We start from the raw sequence: 17686 nt of genomic DNA, 5'->3' as shown, positions 1-17686 counted from the left end.
GTGTGATAACTAAATAGGAAATCTAGGTTTTAATCCAAAATTAAAGTCTTAATTATATTAAATGATTATAAATCTTATCAGGGAAGGCAACTAAAAAGTCCGTATGCTTTATGTTGTAATAATGACATAAAATAGTACGCTGATTTTTGTGTTATTTAAGATAAATTTACATACCATGAACATCTTGTAATAATGACATAAAATAGTAGGCTGATTTTCGCGTTATTTAACATAAATATACATACAATGAACATAATGTTCTTAATGTTTTTAATTAATATTTCAGTAATATCATTTAAAAATTACTGGCTGACAGTATTTATTTAATATTACTCAAAAATATACTTTAGTATCCAGAGAACAAACTTTGAATGTACCCTGGTTTTCTTACTAACTGCATGGGTTTTCAGTTTTTCTTTTTCTATTTTTTGACAATTCAGTGTTGTATACGTTTACAATAATAGGCTATTTGTATACACTTGAACTGCACAAATTATTAAAGATTCGAGATTATTTATTGTTTTATAAAATTTTGAACTCTGCGTATGTAAACGTATGAAACGTGAATGTGGTGTACAAAAGTAGAATTCATAAGCTCAAAGTCATTCTTGCTATAACAGAAAGATATGAAGAGGTTTTCAATAATTTTAAAGTTCCTTAACTAAGTGATAGGCAAGTACGTGGCCAACATCTGTTAAGTCAAGACAAACATAACCAGGATAACGTACGGAACTTAAATAATAAATTATCTTAAAGGGTAAGCTCTGAGGTAGAACGCAAGAAAGTTTCATGTTTATGTTCAAGAACTGACTTAACCCATTATACAAATATTTCTATATTTGTATTCCCTTCTAACATTGTACATTTCTAAATATTATAATAAAACAAGGAATGTAAAATGAATTAAAACAATTTCGTTATCGCCATGATCTACAGACTGAAATTAATTTTACAAACTGTTATATCACTGGATTTCTTAAACAATTGTCTATACAAATACGTGATATGAAACTAAATTCTGATAGATAAATGGTAGGTACTATCGTGAAGAATCCTCAGGGTACATCATCATTTTATTTAGAAATATCACTGGGGTTAATAAATATACCATTTTTCAGATTAATTATTTCTAAATATTTTTCTAGTTAATCATTACCACAAAATTTAATTTCAGAATATAGTATTAACATTATAAAATCTTAAAATCATCTGTATCTGTTTGGTTACCTTATAATCTAGTAATTTGGATACAAAATTTAGATTCTCGTTATTTTTTTTAGTGGTAATATAATTTAATCTTATAGGTTGCTTTTAGGAATTGGTTACTAACATCGTCTTATATTACATATTACATTCTTGAAATGAAGAAGCGATATTTACTGATCAATATTTTGGCATATTAGTTAAAAAATCAAGAAAATGTTTATGTTTAGTGAAAATAGTATTAGGGACCTTTCACTAGCTATTTTCAGGATACCAAAAAGAGATATTTCTGGCTTAACTCCGAATGTAATCGACACACACACGTTTTGAATCACTTGATATTAACAGTTTACATATATTATGTTATGTATTGTGTATTATTAGATTAATAATATAATTGAAAGAGCTCCGATGGTGATAGTGAATGCTCAATGAGTCTCATATGAAGTTAGGAACAAAGCAATAGTAGCGAAAGACTAATTGCTGTCATTAGGATTAACCGTCGAATAGCAGAGGCCCGAAGATAATTATAACGAGTCCAGGCAAATTTGTGGTTATAATTTTTATTTAATATCGGATAAATTGCGAATGAAAACATGATCATTGTTGTAGAGCGTTTACATACATCACCAGATGTTTAAGTAACTCAAAGACTTTAACATTAGATTAGCTCTTTAACATTAGAGTTAATCGACGAATAAAAAGCCCCCACGATACTTATAGCAGGTCAATGTACATCTGCGGGCCTCCTCTGTGGATGAGAATGTCACAATGGTAGCGAGTGACAATCTTGAGCTTGTTGCGGATCAGCTGCCACAGACACCGGCGATATTAATAGCGAGTCCATGTACATCTGCGGGCCTCATCTGTGGATGGGAATGTCACAATGGTAGCGCGTGATAATCTTGAGCTTGTTGAGGATCAGCTGCCACAGACACCGGCGATATTTATAGCGAGTCCATGTACATCTGCGGGCCTCATCTGTGGATGAGAATGTCACAATGGTAGCGCGTGATAATCTTGAGCTTGTTGCGGATCAGCTGCCACAGACATCGACGATATTTATAGCGAGTCCATGTACATCTGCGGGCCTCATCTGTGGATGGGAATGTCACAATGGTAGCGAGTGACAATCTTGAGCTTGTTGCGGATCAGCTGCCACAGACATCGACGATATTTATAGCGAGTCCATGTACATCTGCGGGCCTCATCTGTGGATGGGAATGTCACAATGGTAGCGAGTGACAATCTTGAGCTTGTTGCGGATCAGCTGCCACAGACACCGGCGATATTTATAGCAAGTCCATGTACATCTGCGGGCCTCATCTGTGGATGGGAATGTCACAATGATAGCGAGTGACAATCTTGAGCTTGTTGAGGATCAGCTGCCACAGACACCGGCGATATTTATAGCGAGTCCATGTACATCTGCGGGCCTCATCTGTGGATGGGAATGTCACAATGGTAGCGAGTGACAATCTTGAGCTTGTTGCGGATCAGCTGCCACAGACATCGACGATATTTATAGCGAGTCCATGTACATCTGCGGGCCTCATCTGTGGATGAGAATGTCACAATGGTAGCGCGTGACAATCTTGAGCTTGTTGCGGATCAGCTGCCACAGACATCGACGGAACGTGATGCCACACATGGAGTACAGCAGGAAGTTGATGCTGAAGTTGGTGTAGTAGAGCAGCATGAAGAACTGTTGCATGCACCACAGAGTGTCCGGGGTCGTCTGTCGCCACAGGGAGAAGCAAACAAACACGTACAGCCGGATCACGTAGCTGAAACAGAAATATGGTCGTAATAGCGGTTAAATGTTTGTATACAATGTACGTTAATTGTAAATACGGTATTGATAGTAAGTAGGATTATTACATAAATGAGATCGCAATTAAAGTGTTGTTTATAATAGTGTCTCGTAGTATCAAGGTTCAATCTATATATGCTGATTAATCATATACGATATTATTTACATTCATTTTAGCAGATCTTACTACAGGTATATATTCTAAATGTTTCAGTTTAACAGAACACACGGGATGTACGAAATCGTGAGCGATACTATCATTTCAGCAATATGTTATAAATTAGATCAATACATACTATGGTTCACTTGTGCCAGCGTCTCGAATCAATTCAGACTAGCTGTGTTCATGTTTAACTCGTTATTCGTTGCAAAATCTGAGGTTGTTTAATACTTTATTCTGGATTATTGTATGTTCTGAGGCGAAACTGAGGACACAAACTGTTTAATTTATTCCCAAGTTTTCAGTTAAACTAAAAGAAACTTAAAGTTGTTTTATAACACGTTTTTTTGAATAAACAAAGCCTCGAGATCCTAATTTTGTAGCTAGGTAAGTAAGTGAAAAGTACCAATATAATTGAAGTGCTCTGAAATTATGAAGCACACATTGCGTATGTGGTGTGCTTGTTATTTACTCCGCAAGCAAATGAAAATGTTTCGCTTTCACAAAATATGTGGTTGAGTTATGTGAGACTCTTAAAATTAGTTGGAAAAATGGACTTCCTTTCAAAAATATTGGATAATAAAGTAAATAATGATTTACCTTTTTGTGTGTAAAGCAAGTTTTAATACTTATCCAACGCCGGCGATAACAACGGTCCGAGATTGGAGTAAGTTTGAAAACCTAACTTGTAACCTAACTTAAAGAAAAAAAAATTTAAATGTATCATATGTCACGAAATCTCGTTAAATATTTTATCTGTGGACTTTGGAAATTGTGCATGAAAGACACGTCTTGTGGTGCATTAATATCTGGTGAATAAATACCTACTGCACATAAAATGTACAGTTAGGACATTTCAAATTATATCATGCAAACGAAGTAAAGTGAATAACTATGAAATATACTATTAAGCAATTTAACAGTTTTAGAAACAGTAAAGAAACAATTCTGTATAAGGACAGGTTAAATCTCACTTTTATGAGGACTGAAGCAGCTGAACATCTACTGTATTTATAACTTTATTAAAAGGTTAACGTGCCAAAGTGATATATTCCGTTATTTGTCCTTGAAACAAACTTTTTCTCGGAAGTTCGGTGACTTATCTCTCAGGAATTCTTGAACAAACTGTCTACAATTACATCTTTTGTGAAAAACGTAAGACCTCGAGCGATATTTCTCGCTAATAAAACATTCATAATGCCTGTAAATATTCAAACACGTAATGAATTTAATAAAATACGTTGTTTTTAATTAAGAAATTATTATTAAATATTAATGTAATGTAATAACATCATAGAATGAGGTAGATGTTACATCAAACACTCTGTAACAAGTGTTTATGAGAATAAATAAATCAGTCATAAAATTGTTTAAAGGTCACACTAAAATACTATTCTACATTTATAAACCTTTAAGTACATGTCTGTAGTTTGAAAACTGATGATAACACGTCTTTTATTGTTTATGGCCTCACGAAAATGCACGTTAAGTATCGATTTTGAATTTATGTTTATTTACAAACCAATCTGGAAACTGTTTGTATTCAAGATTAAATTAATTATTGTTATGTAACTGGGCAGATTGAGTAGTACGAACACTGAAGATATGAGAAGTATTATCTTTGTAATGCTTTGCTGCGTTCTTGCTTATGCGATGGAAACTATTAGTATTAAAGATGTAACTAATGGTTATGATTTACCTGAACATATTGAGTAGTACGAACACTGAAGGTATGAGAAGTATCATCTTGGTAATTCTTTGCTGCGTTCTTGTTTATGCAATGGAAACTATTTGTATTAAAGGTGTAACTAATCGTTATGATCTACCTGAGCAGATTGAGTAGTACGAACACTGAAGATATGAGAAGTATCATCTCGGTGACACTTTGTTGCGTTCTTGGTTATGTAATGGAAACTATTTGTATTAAAGGTGTAACTAATGGTTATGATCTACCTGGGCAGATTGAGTAGTACGAACACTGAAGATATGAGAAGTATCATCTTGGTAATTCTTTGCTGCGTTCTTGTTTATGGAATGGAAACTATTTGTATTAAAGGTGTAACTAATGGTTATGATGTACCTGGGCAGATTGAGTAGTACGAACACTGAAGATATGAGAAGTATCATCTTGGAATTCTTTACTGCGTTCTTGTTTATGGATTGGAAACTATTTGTATTAAAGGTGTAACTAATGGTTATGATGTACCTGGGCAGATTGAGTAGTACGAACACTGAAGATATGAGAAGTATCATCTTGGTAATTCTTTGCTGCGTTCTTGTTTATGGAATGGAAACTATTTGTATTAAAGGTGTAACTAATGGTTATGATGTACCTGGGCAGATTGAGTAGTACGAACACTGAAGATATGAGAAGTATCATCTTGGTAATTCTTTGCTGCGTTCTTGTTTATGGAATGGAAACTATTTGTATTAAAGGTGTAACTAATGGTTATGATGTACCTGGGCAGATTGAGTAGTACGAACACTGAAGATATGAGAAGTATCATCTTGGTAATTCTTTGCTGCGTTCTTGTTTATGGAATGGAAACTATTTGTATTAAAGGTGTAACTAATGGTTATGATGTACCTGGGCAGATTGAGTAGTACGAACACTGAAGATATGAAAAGTATCATCTCGGTGACACTTTGTTACGTGCTTGTGGATGCGATGGAAAGTATTTGTATTAAAGATGTAACTAATGGTTATGGTGTACCTGGGCAGATTGAGTAGTACGAACACTGAAGATATGAGAAGTAACATCTTGGTAATACTTTGTTGCGTTCTTGTGGATGCGACATTTCTGCTGGACGACCGTATAGCTGAAAATGAAACATATTAATTCAATGCATGTTTCTCACAATCTGGGGTTTTAAACCCGGATCTCTTACAATGTAACTACGGAATCTCGTCTTTCCTAAAATATGCAATAGTACAAGACTGCGAGTTAAGACTTTGCATTGAAATATTATAAATGTTTCCAAATTCACTGGGTGTATAAAAGGTGAAATTCTTCGTACTTTTAATGTTATAAATTTAAATTGAAAAGGTTGCAGATCCCAATTCAACTCTGTTTTCCATGGCAGTACATAACGTTCAAATATTTATAGTTTAAAATATCTGGAGTGGATTTAAGGAGGCCGTGTTCCTTCTAGGGCGAGCTTCGTGTGGCCTGCTTCAGAGTACATTCTCCTAACAGTCTGGTAATTCTGCGCCATGTAGGTTGCACAACAATGTCGAGTGAAAGAAGCTTTTAAAGACTATAAGCTTGCTAATAGTAAATCAGACTAATCTATTCGATCTACAGTATTCGATACATAGTTATAGTCGGCACGTAAAAAAAATACTATGTGAAACAAGTTTACGTTTTGACCCCGTAGCTAGTACTCTAGTGGCGTGTGCTTTTAGTCTGAAATATAATGTACTTAAGGTACTTGCGACGAAAACAACTCACGGGAGTTCTATTTGCTCTTGAAAAAAGATATTAAATCTTCATTTAAATTAATAAAACATATCATTACTCATGTGAATTATATTTAAATTACTTGACCGGTATACTTTAATTGATATTATTATGATTGATATTATGATTATTAAAATACATAACAGACCTTCATTATACTATTTAAAATGTATTCACTATTATTTTCTCATACATATACTTATATTTCACATTCCCACAAAAATATATGTTAAGTATATTCGTTTAATCTAAAAAATAATCTAGTATTAAATAAAAATATGTTTTTTTAGTTATGTTTTCAATATCAAATAATAGTTCATTGCAGTAAGGCAGTAAACAGTAACATAAACCACATCACATGTTATCTCATTTAGTTGCAACGGGCTGAATGTTCTTGGCTTTCCTTGTATGCTTGCATGTAGTTGGTCATCATTGTTATAGAACAAACACTACCACCACATACAACCTCACCTAGTTTCAACATAATGAAAGCTCGTGGCTATATACATGTAGTCAGTCAGTCATTTTTTATAGAACCAACACTACCACCATATGCAATCTCATCTAGTTTCAACAGGCTGAAAGCCTGTGGCTATATACATGCAGTTAGTCAGTCATTGTTATATAACGAGTACTATCGCAACAGGCTACCTCATCTAGATGCAACAGGCTGAACGCTTGTGGCTATATACGTGCAGTTAGTCAGTCATTGTTATATAACGAGTACAACAGGCTACCTCGTCTAGATGCAACAGGCTGAAAGTTCGTGACATCTAACATATGTTGAGTTATGGTATACTATTAATGGCAGTCAGCATGTATATTATAAACTCGTGCTTTTTAATTTGTCCAAATAGGTGAGATAGCATTTGGCAATAGTCTCTCACTTAATATTCTAATTTACAGCTCTTATAGTGAATGGAACCGGCAGCGGAATTGAAATCATTTACTAAAGTATTCAAGAATTTTATAAAAGGTTTTACTTATGGAAAGCGTAAGAATGAGTAATAATAAAATAAGTTAGAAACAGTCTTATTTAAACCACCCTGTAGATAAAGTTGACCGTTACAAAACGAACGTTGTGCTAAAATTAAGTTTAGAGCCTTATAGTAAAATGCTATATAACATGACCTTTGGTTTTAAGTTTCTAAAACAAATCCAATCCCCAAAAATGTCAGTTTAGAGTATGTATCAAATATGAAACTTATTTTCCTGAGTTATTTGGGATATAAAATGTGGGGTTACAGTCGGAACAAATATTATATTTAAATTTATTCGGCCGTTACAGGTTGGGTCCTATCCACGTGTTCTTTAAAACCTGTTTAATAAGTAATTTTCTTGTAAATGTTGACTTGAAGTTTACTTTTAGAATGAGCCAGCTAATTTATAATTGTATATTAAATACAATAACTGGTATTTCACAATTATAATAATTATTAGCACTTAAAAGAACCAGCTGTAGCTCACGCAGGGTCGACGAAGGAACTTCCAAGGAATGTAAGGAATTGCGTAAGACTAAAATTGATTAAATGCCTCATCTAAATTCTTTCTTTTCCTTAATTTATTGCCTCTGGCTCCAACGTATATGTTTATTGATGTATTACAGTAATTAGCGATATTCTTGAGAATTAATAATCGTAAAAAACATAAAAAATCGTTTTCTACAAAGAACGGTTATATGAAATGTTTAAATTAAAATTTAAATAAGTCTATATTTAACGTATAATATATATGTATTACATTTTTATAGACGAAATTCATTAGTGCGATCACTTAGTCAATTAAAGCTTGGCTCTAGTTCTGTGCACAAAACACATGATAAAGATTAAAGATAACCACCTTTGTAGTCTTTACAGTTTTTATACAAAACAATGCGATTGTTTACGAAGATTATGTACGCTGTAACTCAGCGTACTTGTAAGAGTAATAAATCAGAGATTATATTATGCTTAAGAAAATTATGTATCCAGCCGTAGGTTGTTTAATGCTTCGATGTAAAAAACTATAATTTATTAATAGATACAGGGAGATTTTAAACACCAGAAAGTCGTCTCAAACTTTAAAAATCATTGTGGCATGTAACCGCCACGGTGATCGGGTCGGTCAGTGTGTAGGAGCTAACCGGGCGACCTTTGACCGAGGATCGGAACGGGCACAATCAGGCCGTTTATCGGTGAACGGGTTTGGTCGAGTACGCACTTGTGGTGGAGGAGTGAGCGAACGGGTACGTTGACGGACGTTGGAGACTGGCCGGGTATCCGTGAGTTAGACGTAAATTTAATTAAGTCTCGATATATATTTTGGTTACAATTTAGGTTCCAATAAATTATGGCGGGCTAGGCTGGTTAGACGGGAGATCGTGGGGTTGTGGGGATCGGGAAATACGGGCATCATGTGTCAGATATCGAGGGTCAGTGTATTTTTAATTTTTAGGGGGTTCTAATTATGGGGTAACATTAATCAGGAATCAAAGCTGGCTAGAGGAGTGTCCCAACATAATAACCGATCCGGGCCTTTGGGGATAATACGAGTATAATTAGGTTTGGTGTCGGGATCACCACGTGGTTACTCACCACTACCGGAAAATAGGTTTAACAATTATAGTAACGACTACCCTCGTTTCATCATATAAAGCATTTTAATGATTAATCTGGCTTGCTCTGTGTTTTCTTTTTTCTTTATTGTTTGTTTTACGTTACTGTAATAATTTTAAGGCTATTCACAGAACACATCTTTACTCGGAAAACACCAAACTGTGGCTTTCTAGTAGAATAATATAATTGCAGATTTAAAAACAACCCATCTTGTTAACAAGAATATACTGTATGTAAAAAAAATATACCATGAACATGATTTTTATTTTATTATATTACGCAAAACCCAACGTAATTAAAAATAATAATGTAACAAATGTCTTGTACAAATTATTTTTGTGAAATTTGATATAGGTAAACTAGTTATTATTGTAAACTTGCATAAAATCTTAGGTTTTCAGAAAATATCATTTCTAAAAAAACTCATTCTTCTAGAAATGTTATAATATTCAGCAGATTGCTGAAAACTATTATTACACACAAACAACAGGATGGAGATTTTAAATTACGTACCTTAAAATAAAATAACTAAGAAAATCAAAGTTAATAGTATTAAACCTAAACAATTGGTAGTTTTAACAATCAGCTAAATATACTGATTGCCAATTGACAACAGTCATTTCCAAAATTTTAAGTATTTAAGAATTTAATTTGAAGGTATGGCGGCCCCTTTTGAAAAGATATTATGTTTAATTAGAAATTATCAGTTTACATTTACTCCAGAAAGTTTAAAAATGGAATACTAATTAAAATACAAACCGATTACTAATTAATTTATTTGTGTTGTAAGTCCTGAACTACTTAATTTACGATAAATGTTAGTTTCATGTAAATACACTTCATTTTATAAGATTTTACTTTATTTTACTAATTGATTTTATTAGAGGTCTTCTTTCTGTACCAATAAAACTTTTAATTAACTTTACAACAGATTTTTTGATAAAAATGTCCAAACTCATTTAGATATTTCAATTAAATTCTCCGGAATTTTAAACAGTAACGGCTCGGTTAGAAATCCATAGCCCTACCTCTGCGTTGTGATGAATTTAAATGTACAAACAGATTAATATTCATCGTTGCTTATTTAATAACACAGCATAAACATAAATGTTAGGATCTCTAATTATGAAAGGATTTTTAATCAACCTTTTGAGTACAATAAAATTGTATTCGATAGGAAAACTGATGATTAAAAATAGTTAAAAAAATAGTAGAGGATTAAAAAAATTATCCAGTAATAAGACAAAAAGAATGTACAAATTTATATTTGACTTTAAGAGTATACTCTACTTTTTAATGTGCAATTCTATTTCATAAAATTCATGATTTCTACTTGAACATGAAATATAATTTTTATTTGAGTTTAATATTACTCAGGCAAAGTAATTAGACAAATACATGTAATCATAGACAACTGATGTATAAATGTAAAGTATGCTTTTGAAGTTTAAATTGTAAGGACTTTTAAAACAAACGTTATTGAGCTTCGTTAAAATCCGCTGCATCGCATCGTGAAAATGAAGTTTGTGCATTTAAACTAATATAAATGTACTACTTATTAAGAGTCGTTTTACAAAGAAAAAATAGTGAAAGGGCATGCTATGTAACTTTACCAACAAAGGAGATAACAAAAGAGTTTCAGTTTTCAGTTTTATTTAGTCTCAGAGAGCGGTCCTGTTTCTCAGTTCCCTCTGCTGGTTAACCTTTAATAAACCATCTTCGTTCAACTTTCTCTCAAACTTTGTTTCTCGCATTGATTTTAACGTATTGAAAAAGGAACTATGGCCCTGACGCTCTAACTCTGAACAAAAGTAATAACAAATGTCAGGTGATTGAGGATTTTTACCCATTTTAGTTTTTATAGCGACTTAGCTGTTGTCCAAGTAGGGTATTTATTGCCCTATTTAGTCAGTGAAGGCAGTTTTGTTTAATATGAATGCAAAATATTTATTTTTTTTACATTTGTGCCTCAATAACAGCAATGAAAAAAATGAAGATCCTTAATCTATGTAACTAGATTGTGTAATGGTGTGTAAGGATCTGTAAATAAATTGCGTCATCCTTTAGATTAGAATCAAAATGGTATTTTAAAAATTATAAAAATAGTTTGATTCATAACTGAGAAATAAGGAATATAAGAATGTATTGTTTTTTCTTTACTTTATGAATGTATTCTACTTTTTAATGTACAATTTGAATTTATTAATTAGGCAAATTGAATGACAAATTAAGCTTCTCTGATCCATCTCCTCACCATTATGAATTATTAATTCTATTAGATCCGTCAGACCAATGTGATACAGGAAGATATACTCACGGATACATTTGCTGGTGGCCAAGTCCGTGTTGATGTGGTGGGAAGTGGGCGTGAGTGGTGGGTGGGAGGGTTGGTGTCGACTACCTGTAGTGCCCAGACGGCTGGGCGGCTGGCTAGCCTGGCTTGCCGTGGAACCCTGCTGATGTCTGGAAGCTGAAGAATGGAATGATTGCTGCGAAGCTGGTTTACGGTTGTTTGAACTGCTCGACTGCATAATTAACACAGTTTTGTTAACTCAAATAACTAATAACAATAACAATAAACACACTGTAAATAAATCTACAAAACGAAAAACATACTGGCTTGCCGTGGAGCACTGCTAACGTATGGATGTTGAAGAATGGAATGATTGCTGCGAAGCTGGTTTACGGTTGTTTGAACTGCTCGACTGCATAATTAACACAGTTTTGTTCACTCAAAGAACTAATAACAATAAACACACTGTAAATAAATCTACAAAACGAACAACATACTGGCTTGCCGCGGAGCACTGCTAAGGTATGGATGTTGAAGAATGGAATGATGCTGCGAAGCCGGCATAATTAACTCAATTGTGTTTACTCAAACAACTAAAAACACAATCAACAAACTGTACACAAATGGATCAAATGAACAGCTGATTGCGCTCTTACACATTTACGCGGCCATTTACGAAACAATGTTATCAAATATTATGTTACAAAATAAGAAGAATTGATGATACTATGCGTTTCTAAGAATTTTTAGCATATAAAATTCTTGTTATACATAATCAATCGATCGATTAATGCATTACACTTTCAGCCTTTTCCATAAGCAATAATATATTTAAGAGCTATAAAACCGCGTTTAAATTTTCGGCCTCATCATATTTTCGTACTCTTAAATTTCACGTTACCTAGAAATTCTCGTACCTTTTCTGGGATCTCTAAGCTGTAAATAAATATACTCCGAGGTATTTCGTTGTCAGGGGAAATTAGTAGACAACATAGTTGATGTTATATTTAAAATATTTGAGGACATCAGTGTAGAGTTTAGAGATTGCCGCTTTCACTAAGATGGATATGTCCCAGATTGATTGATTTAACTGATGATGCAATGCGCTTGGGTACCAAGATGATCCATTACAAGTAGTTACAAAACTAACTAATTCGTGGTGATGACAATTAAGAATGGTTTACTTATTCAGTTGTAGAAAAAGTGATGGGCCAGAGGATTTGAATGGACAAAACCCCAGTACCAATATTAGTACCTGAACGTCACAGATTATATATAAAGTACGTTCTTCCACGATCGATCAGATATCCTTACTTGGGGTGGAAACCGTCGGATGCGCCACAGCCTTTATCCGCTAGCGGGTAGAAGTAACCCATCTTACCGTTGGACGGCGAAAAGTCCGGAATTGGGAAGGATATGTACCTGGGATGAGAGGTTGTCAGTGCAGAGTACTCGTTTACACCTGCTCGTCATTCGCTGCAACCTGCTCGTCCAAATGTGTGAATTAACTGGGCCTTTTCAATAAGCCTAATTTTATTTTATGGTAAGTATAAAATGTTTTGGCAAAGTATTGTACCAATGTAATGTATGTAGTGCTAATTTTTATTTTCTTTCTACTTCTTTCCGTAATGTGACGGTTCTGTAAGAATGAAAATATAACAAATAAAATTGCCAAGTTTTAAAATAAAATGGTGATTATTACTTATCTCCTGTTCGAGTCAAATTGATACTTAAGAATAAAAGTAATATCAACAAACCGTAATTTTAACATTTATAAACATGGAAAACCTTATCACAGGCGAGACTCAGATATGACTTGAGCAGTTACACCTAAAGATAGGAAGCGTGTGTGGGCGTCTACAAACAACTCCATTAATCCCGCAGATGGTACGAAAACCGCGGGCACTATTTCACGCCACGTCTTGAGGCAGTGCGACCAAACTCCTTTTATATCGACCAGCTTTTGCTGTTACGTATCTGTAACTTTTTAAGTAAACATAATTAACGCTAAAACAGCTTCGTACATTATTCTACACCAATAATGAGTACTGGGAATCAGTTTTACGGCGGAAATAATGAAAGTATCACATGTCATTGCTAAAAGGATAAAAAAAATTTGGAACTGGTCAGACGGGCTTGAACTACATATCTTTACAATAGAATACGTATTTGCAAACGACCTTCTAGAATTTTATCGTGTTACGTGATAAATACTGTAATGAATTATATGATTTATTATTTGTTTTCAATTTTAAAGATGAAACATCACCAGATGGTTCACTTCTAGCTTGTTTATACCTTTCAGTTGAAACCACGCTGGGTACAGCAAAAACCGATGTGTCACTTAATTCTGGGCAATCTTATGGATGTCCAGGAGCGGCACATCACTAACCACAAACGTCGAGATTCTGGAGCGCAAGGGTAATTCGACAGGTCTTGTCTAGTCTACTGGGGGAGATGACTGACGGAGTTTGTAAGGTTCGTTCCCTAGGGGTCAAAGGTTATTGCCAGCCCAGACAAATGGTGTACCACCCCCTGCCTGCTTTGATCGGAGAGGCTATTTCAGAGATGGCTTTCCCTTCTTCCGAGATGACATGACTCGAGAGTAGTGCCAAAACTTTTTTCTCATGAATGCGGCTCCTACCCCCAACCTTACCAATTCAGAATATCCTGTCACTCCGGAGGCAGCGCAAATGTCCTTGTAGAACTAGGTGCAATTTTCTAAGCTTGGTGTCCTACGAGAACAAAAAAAACGGATGATTTAACTATTTTTATATATTGTAACACGAATGTTTTGTTGTGACTGAACCACTATGTTTTTAGATTATAAAGCTGTAAATAGTCCTGAAATACGTTAAATATTTTTATTTTGTTATAAATGGGTTTTAAAGTTAATAACGTGTGATAATTAAACATAAATCTATTTCGGGGATGTGTATTGTTTGTCACACCAACGGCTTAAAGCATTAGAGTCAGATGTATCATTACTGGAATAATAATGAAAGCAAATAAAACCGTCTTTATTACTTTTCATAGAAGAGAGAAAGTGTTTTTACTTTTCGAATTGTGTGATACCACTGACAAGATTTGTATTCATTTACTAAATTGAACAAATATAGATTTTCCCTAGAAAATGAAATAACATTATTTCCCTTAACAATTACCTTTCAAAGAATTCCAACCAATTTGATTGCTTAATTTATTTAACAACTCAAGCAATTATTGTCCTTTATATGGATTTCAAAGTTTTAATCATCTCTTCAGTTATTATATCGTAAAACTCTCCTCATGTTTTCCTGTGTGAATAGAAAGTATAAATTTGTAATTTATAATTGAACAACAGGATAAATTTTATATTTAACATCTGTGAGCTTAACTTCTAACAATGTTTCTGTGAGCTTAACATTGTGAACTTTTATAGTTTTATTGATAGAATATATGTTTTTATAGATAGAAAGTACATGTTGGTAGTGATTTTTCAGAACTGTAGTTCCTCTCTGATTTCTGGTATTCCTGGAGGTGACAGCGGATGACAAATGAGTATTTACATGTCCACGAGTCGTATAGAAAAATATATTTGCTGTTGACACAGTTATATAAAGTCAGAATTGGTTTCGTTGTTTAATATGCCTATAACGTTAAATGTCACTATACTGTTATATTGTTTACAAGAGATATCAGGAAGCATAGTTTGTCATAATTAAACATTATCTAGTTTGTAAATATCGCCGTCAGTCTTCTCTCAGTTACAAAATTGTTTATGTCCTGATTAATAAAACTAGCCCTGGATTCATTTTGGGTAAGCATTATTCCTGCTACAGAGCAAAATTTTTTAAATTTTATTCTCTTGAGTATTCTGATATCACCACAGAATATAAACGTATTTGAACTTTGAACAATATTGAACCAATGAACCAATATAAATTGGTTTTCAGGCTCTGTTGTTTACAATTATTTGGTTTTTAATTTTTAGACTTCGAATTTGGCTGTATGACGCCAAATTTGCTTTTCTTATATTTTTCGGTTTCAGTTAGATTAAATATTGTAACTTTTCTGCTTAAATTTCGTTGTTAGTTCTGAAGCATCCCTAAAAAGGATAACCTGTCTTGGATCACAAGGTGCTTCAAATATCTTAAAATTCAGTAAGGTGATCATTAAGATTACGCTGAAACGAGATTCCTTCAATTACATTTCTCTTGACCTTTTAAAATACTGTTTGTCCAAATTTTCCTTTATATTCGTTTGAACGTCTGTGAAACCTTGTATAAGGGTTTCAGATGGGTTTTCAATAAAATTTGAGTACAACGTTTACACTTTCTAAGTAGACCAAAGTCGTATTTTAAAATATTAATAATTTTACATATTTTTAAGCCTTCTCTGTACTTTTTCTGAGTTGGAAATTTGTTACATGTAACTCAGAGTTAAAACTTAGGAAATCGACAAATAGTTTTTAATAGCAAACAATATTCTTTTTTCAAAGAATTTTGTTATAGAGTTGTACTCCTTTTCTCGCACTTCTTAACATTGTTTTAACACACGAATTAAAAATCCAATATTCATTTCCTTCCTTTAGTTAGGCTTTAACACCAGCAAGATGTAGGTTATTAACGACAGGGATCAATAGAAAACGGCCTTGACAATGAAAAGTTAACAGATGATATTTACATAAAGGTGAGCAGTGAGCTGGAGTGGATTGTCTCAGGTCAGCACTGCTTGATTAGGATTTGCAGGCCAAGGTGGGATTTCCAAGTGACATGACACAATCCGAGATAGATTATTTTATTGACATTATTAACCTTATTCGTCACATAAACTAATATTAGTTCGTTATAATGAGCTGTTTTTTTATTAACACCTATGTTATCTTGCGTTTTGTATTCTTGTCAAGAATAAGGTATTTAGATGAAGTACATCATTAACGATCAATATAAATATGTTATTGTTACTGGTTCTGAATAAGTAGGACAGATCTTGATTGTTGATTTGTGTTGAGTTTCCTTTGAGATGGTAGGTTAAACAAAGCTTTGTTTGTATTCAAACAACTCAAAGTACTTTGTAGTACTGATAAGAATAGAAACTTTTGTCCTTAACTTAAAATTAAATGTTTTCCTGAGCTGATTAACATTAGTTGTACAGTAGTCGGGCATGTTGTTTTTACCTTTTATTGTACATTAATTATTATGTTAATTAAGTAAAGGCATTTTTTATAATACAGACCACAGTCTTAACCGTTCAAACAAATAATAAATGCATCTTTTACAATATAGAAATTTAAGATTTTAATATGATGTTTGTTTTGGAAGTAAAAAGTCTATTCCCATGCCTCAAGTATACCCATTTAATTTTAATACTAATATTATAATTACAATAAACGTAAAAAAACGAAGAAAAGGTGGAACTCACTGTAATACCCACTACCAAATCATCCTCCTTCAAGGCTTGAGGTAATGAAAGATTACAAGTCTCCGAGCTGCAACTCCAACTCTGTTAGTAACCTTATTCATTTACTTTACTTGGAAATGGGTGGTCACCCATTTTAAACATGTCCATAAAAATACTTCGTGTCTACAATTTTTCACTTGTACTAACAATTTTTAGGTAAGAAAAAATATTCTACCTGTTTGCATTCTATTACAAGTTAAAACTCCAACTTTGTGAATTGATCGAATTGTTATTTCCTTTAAGTTTATTGAATTTATCTCTTTTTTCTTTACTTAATTAGGAATACTTTATTTACAATATTTTATTGAGCACTAGTTTATGTAAATACCTAATCAAGGAGATTGTTGTTTTCGGATGTTTTCAAAAACTTTCAAATAATGTTTCAAGACTTAAAGTATAATATAAGCAATAGATGTAATAATGAATAATTTTACTTACTTTAATTACATTTATAAATGCTGTTCAATAAAATATATAATAAGAAAATTCACGATGTGTCTACTTAATAATTCATGTTTTTTAAAATTGTAACTACAACTGTAATGTAAAAGTATTCTTTATCTAAATTAACTACTAATTTGATTCTGTACTTTCTGTATCAGAATGAAATTATAAATTGTGTTCAATAGCAATAGTAACAAAAATTAACATTGTGATGTGTAACAAACATTTAAACAAGAAATAGTAACGTTATTCACTAACACTACAATTATTACAATA

At 33.0% G+C, this 17686-nt stretch overlaps 1 protein-coding gene across 1 annotated transcript in view; it reads right to left on the bottom strand.

Moving 5' to 3' along the window:
- Positions 1 to 350: 350 nt before the first annotated feature.
- LOC124358486 (thyrotropin-releasing hormone receptor-like) overlaps positions 351 to 17686 on the bottom strand; it is a 51258-nt gene continuing 33922 nt past the window's right edge. Inside the window, exons 4-6 of the mRNA XM_046810779.1 lie at positions 11549 to 11756; positions 5891 to 5996; positions 351 to 2990 (exon numbers count right to left, since the gene is read on the bottom strand). Of these exons, the coding sequence (XP_046666735.1) occupies positions 2756 to 2990; positions 5891 to 5996; positions 11549 to 11756 (549 nt within the window). The 3' untranslated portion in view covers positions 351 to 2755. The remainder of the gene's footprint in view (positions 2991 to 5890; positions 5997 to 11548; positions 11757 to 17686) is intronic.

Source organism: Homalodisca vitripennis, chromosome 3 (genome assembly GCF_021130785.1).
Source record: "Homalodisca vitripennis isolate AUS2020 chromosome 3, UT_GWSS_2.1, whole genome shotgun sequence".
Lineage (NCBI taxonomy): Eukaryota > Metazoa > Arthropoda > Insecta > Hemiptera > Cicadellidae > Homalodisca > Homalodisca vitripennis.
Note: the sequence above shows the minus strand (reverse complement) of the source record. Positions and strands in the feature narration are given on the sequence as shown.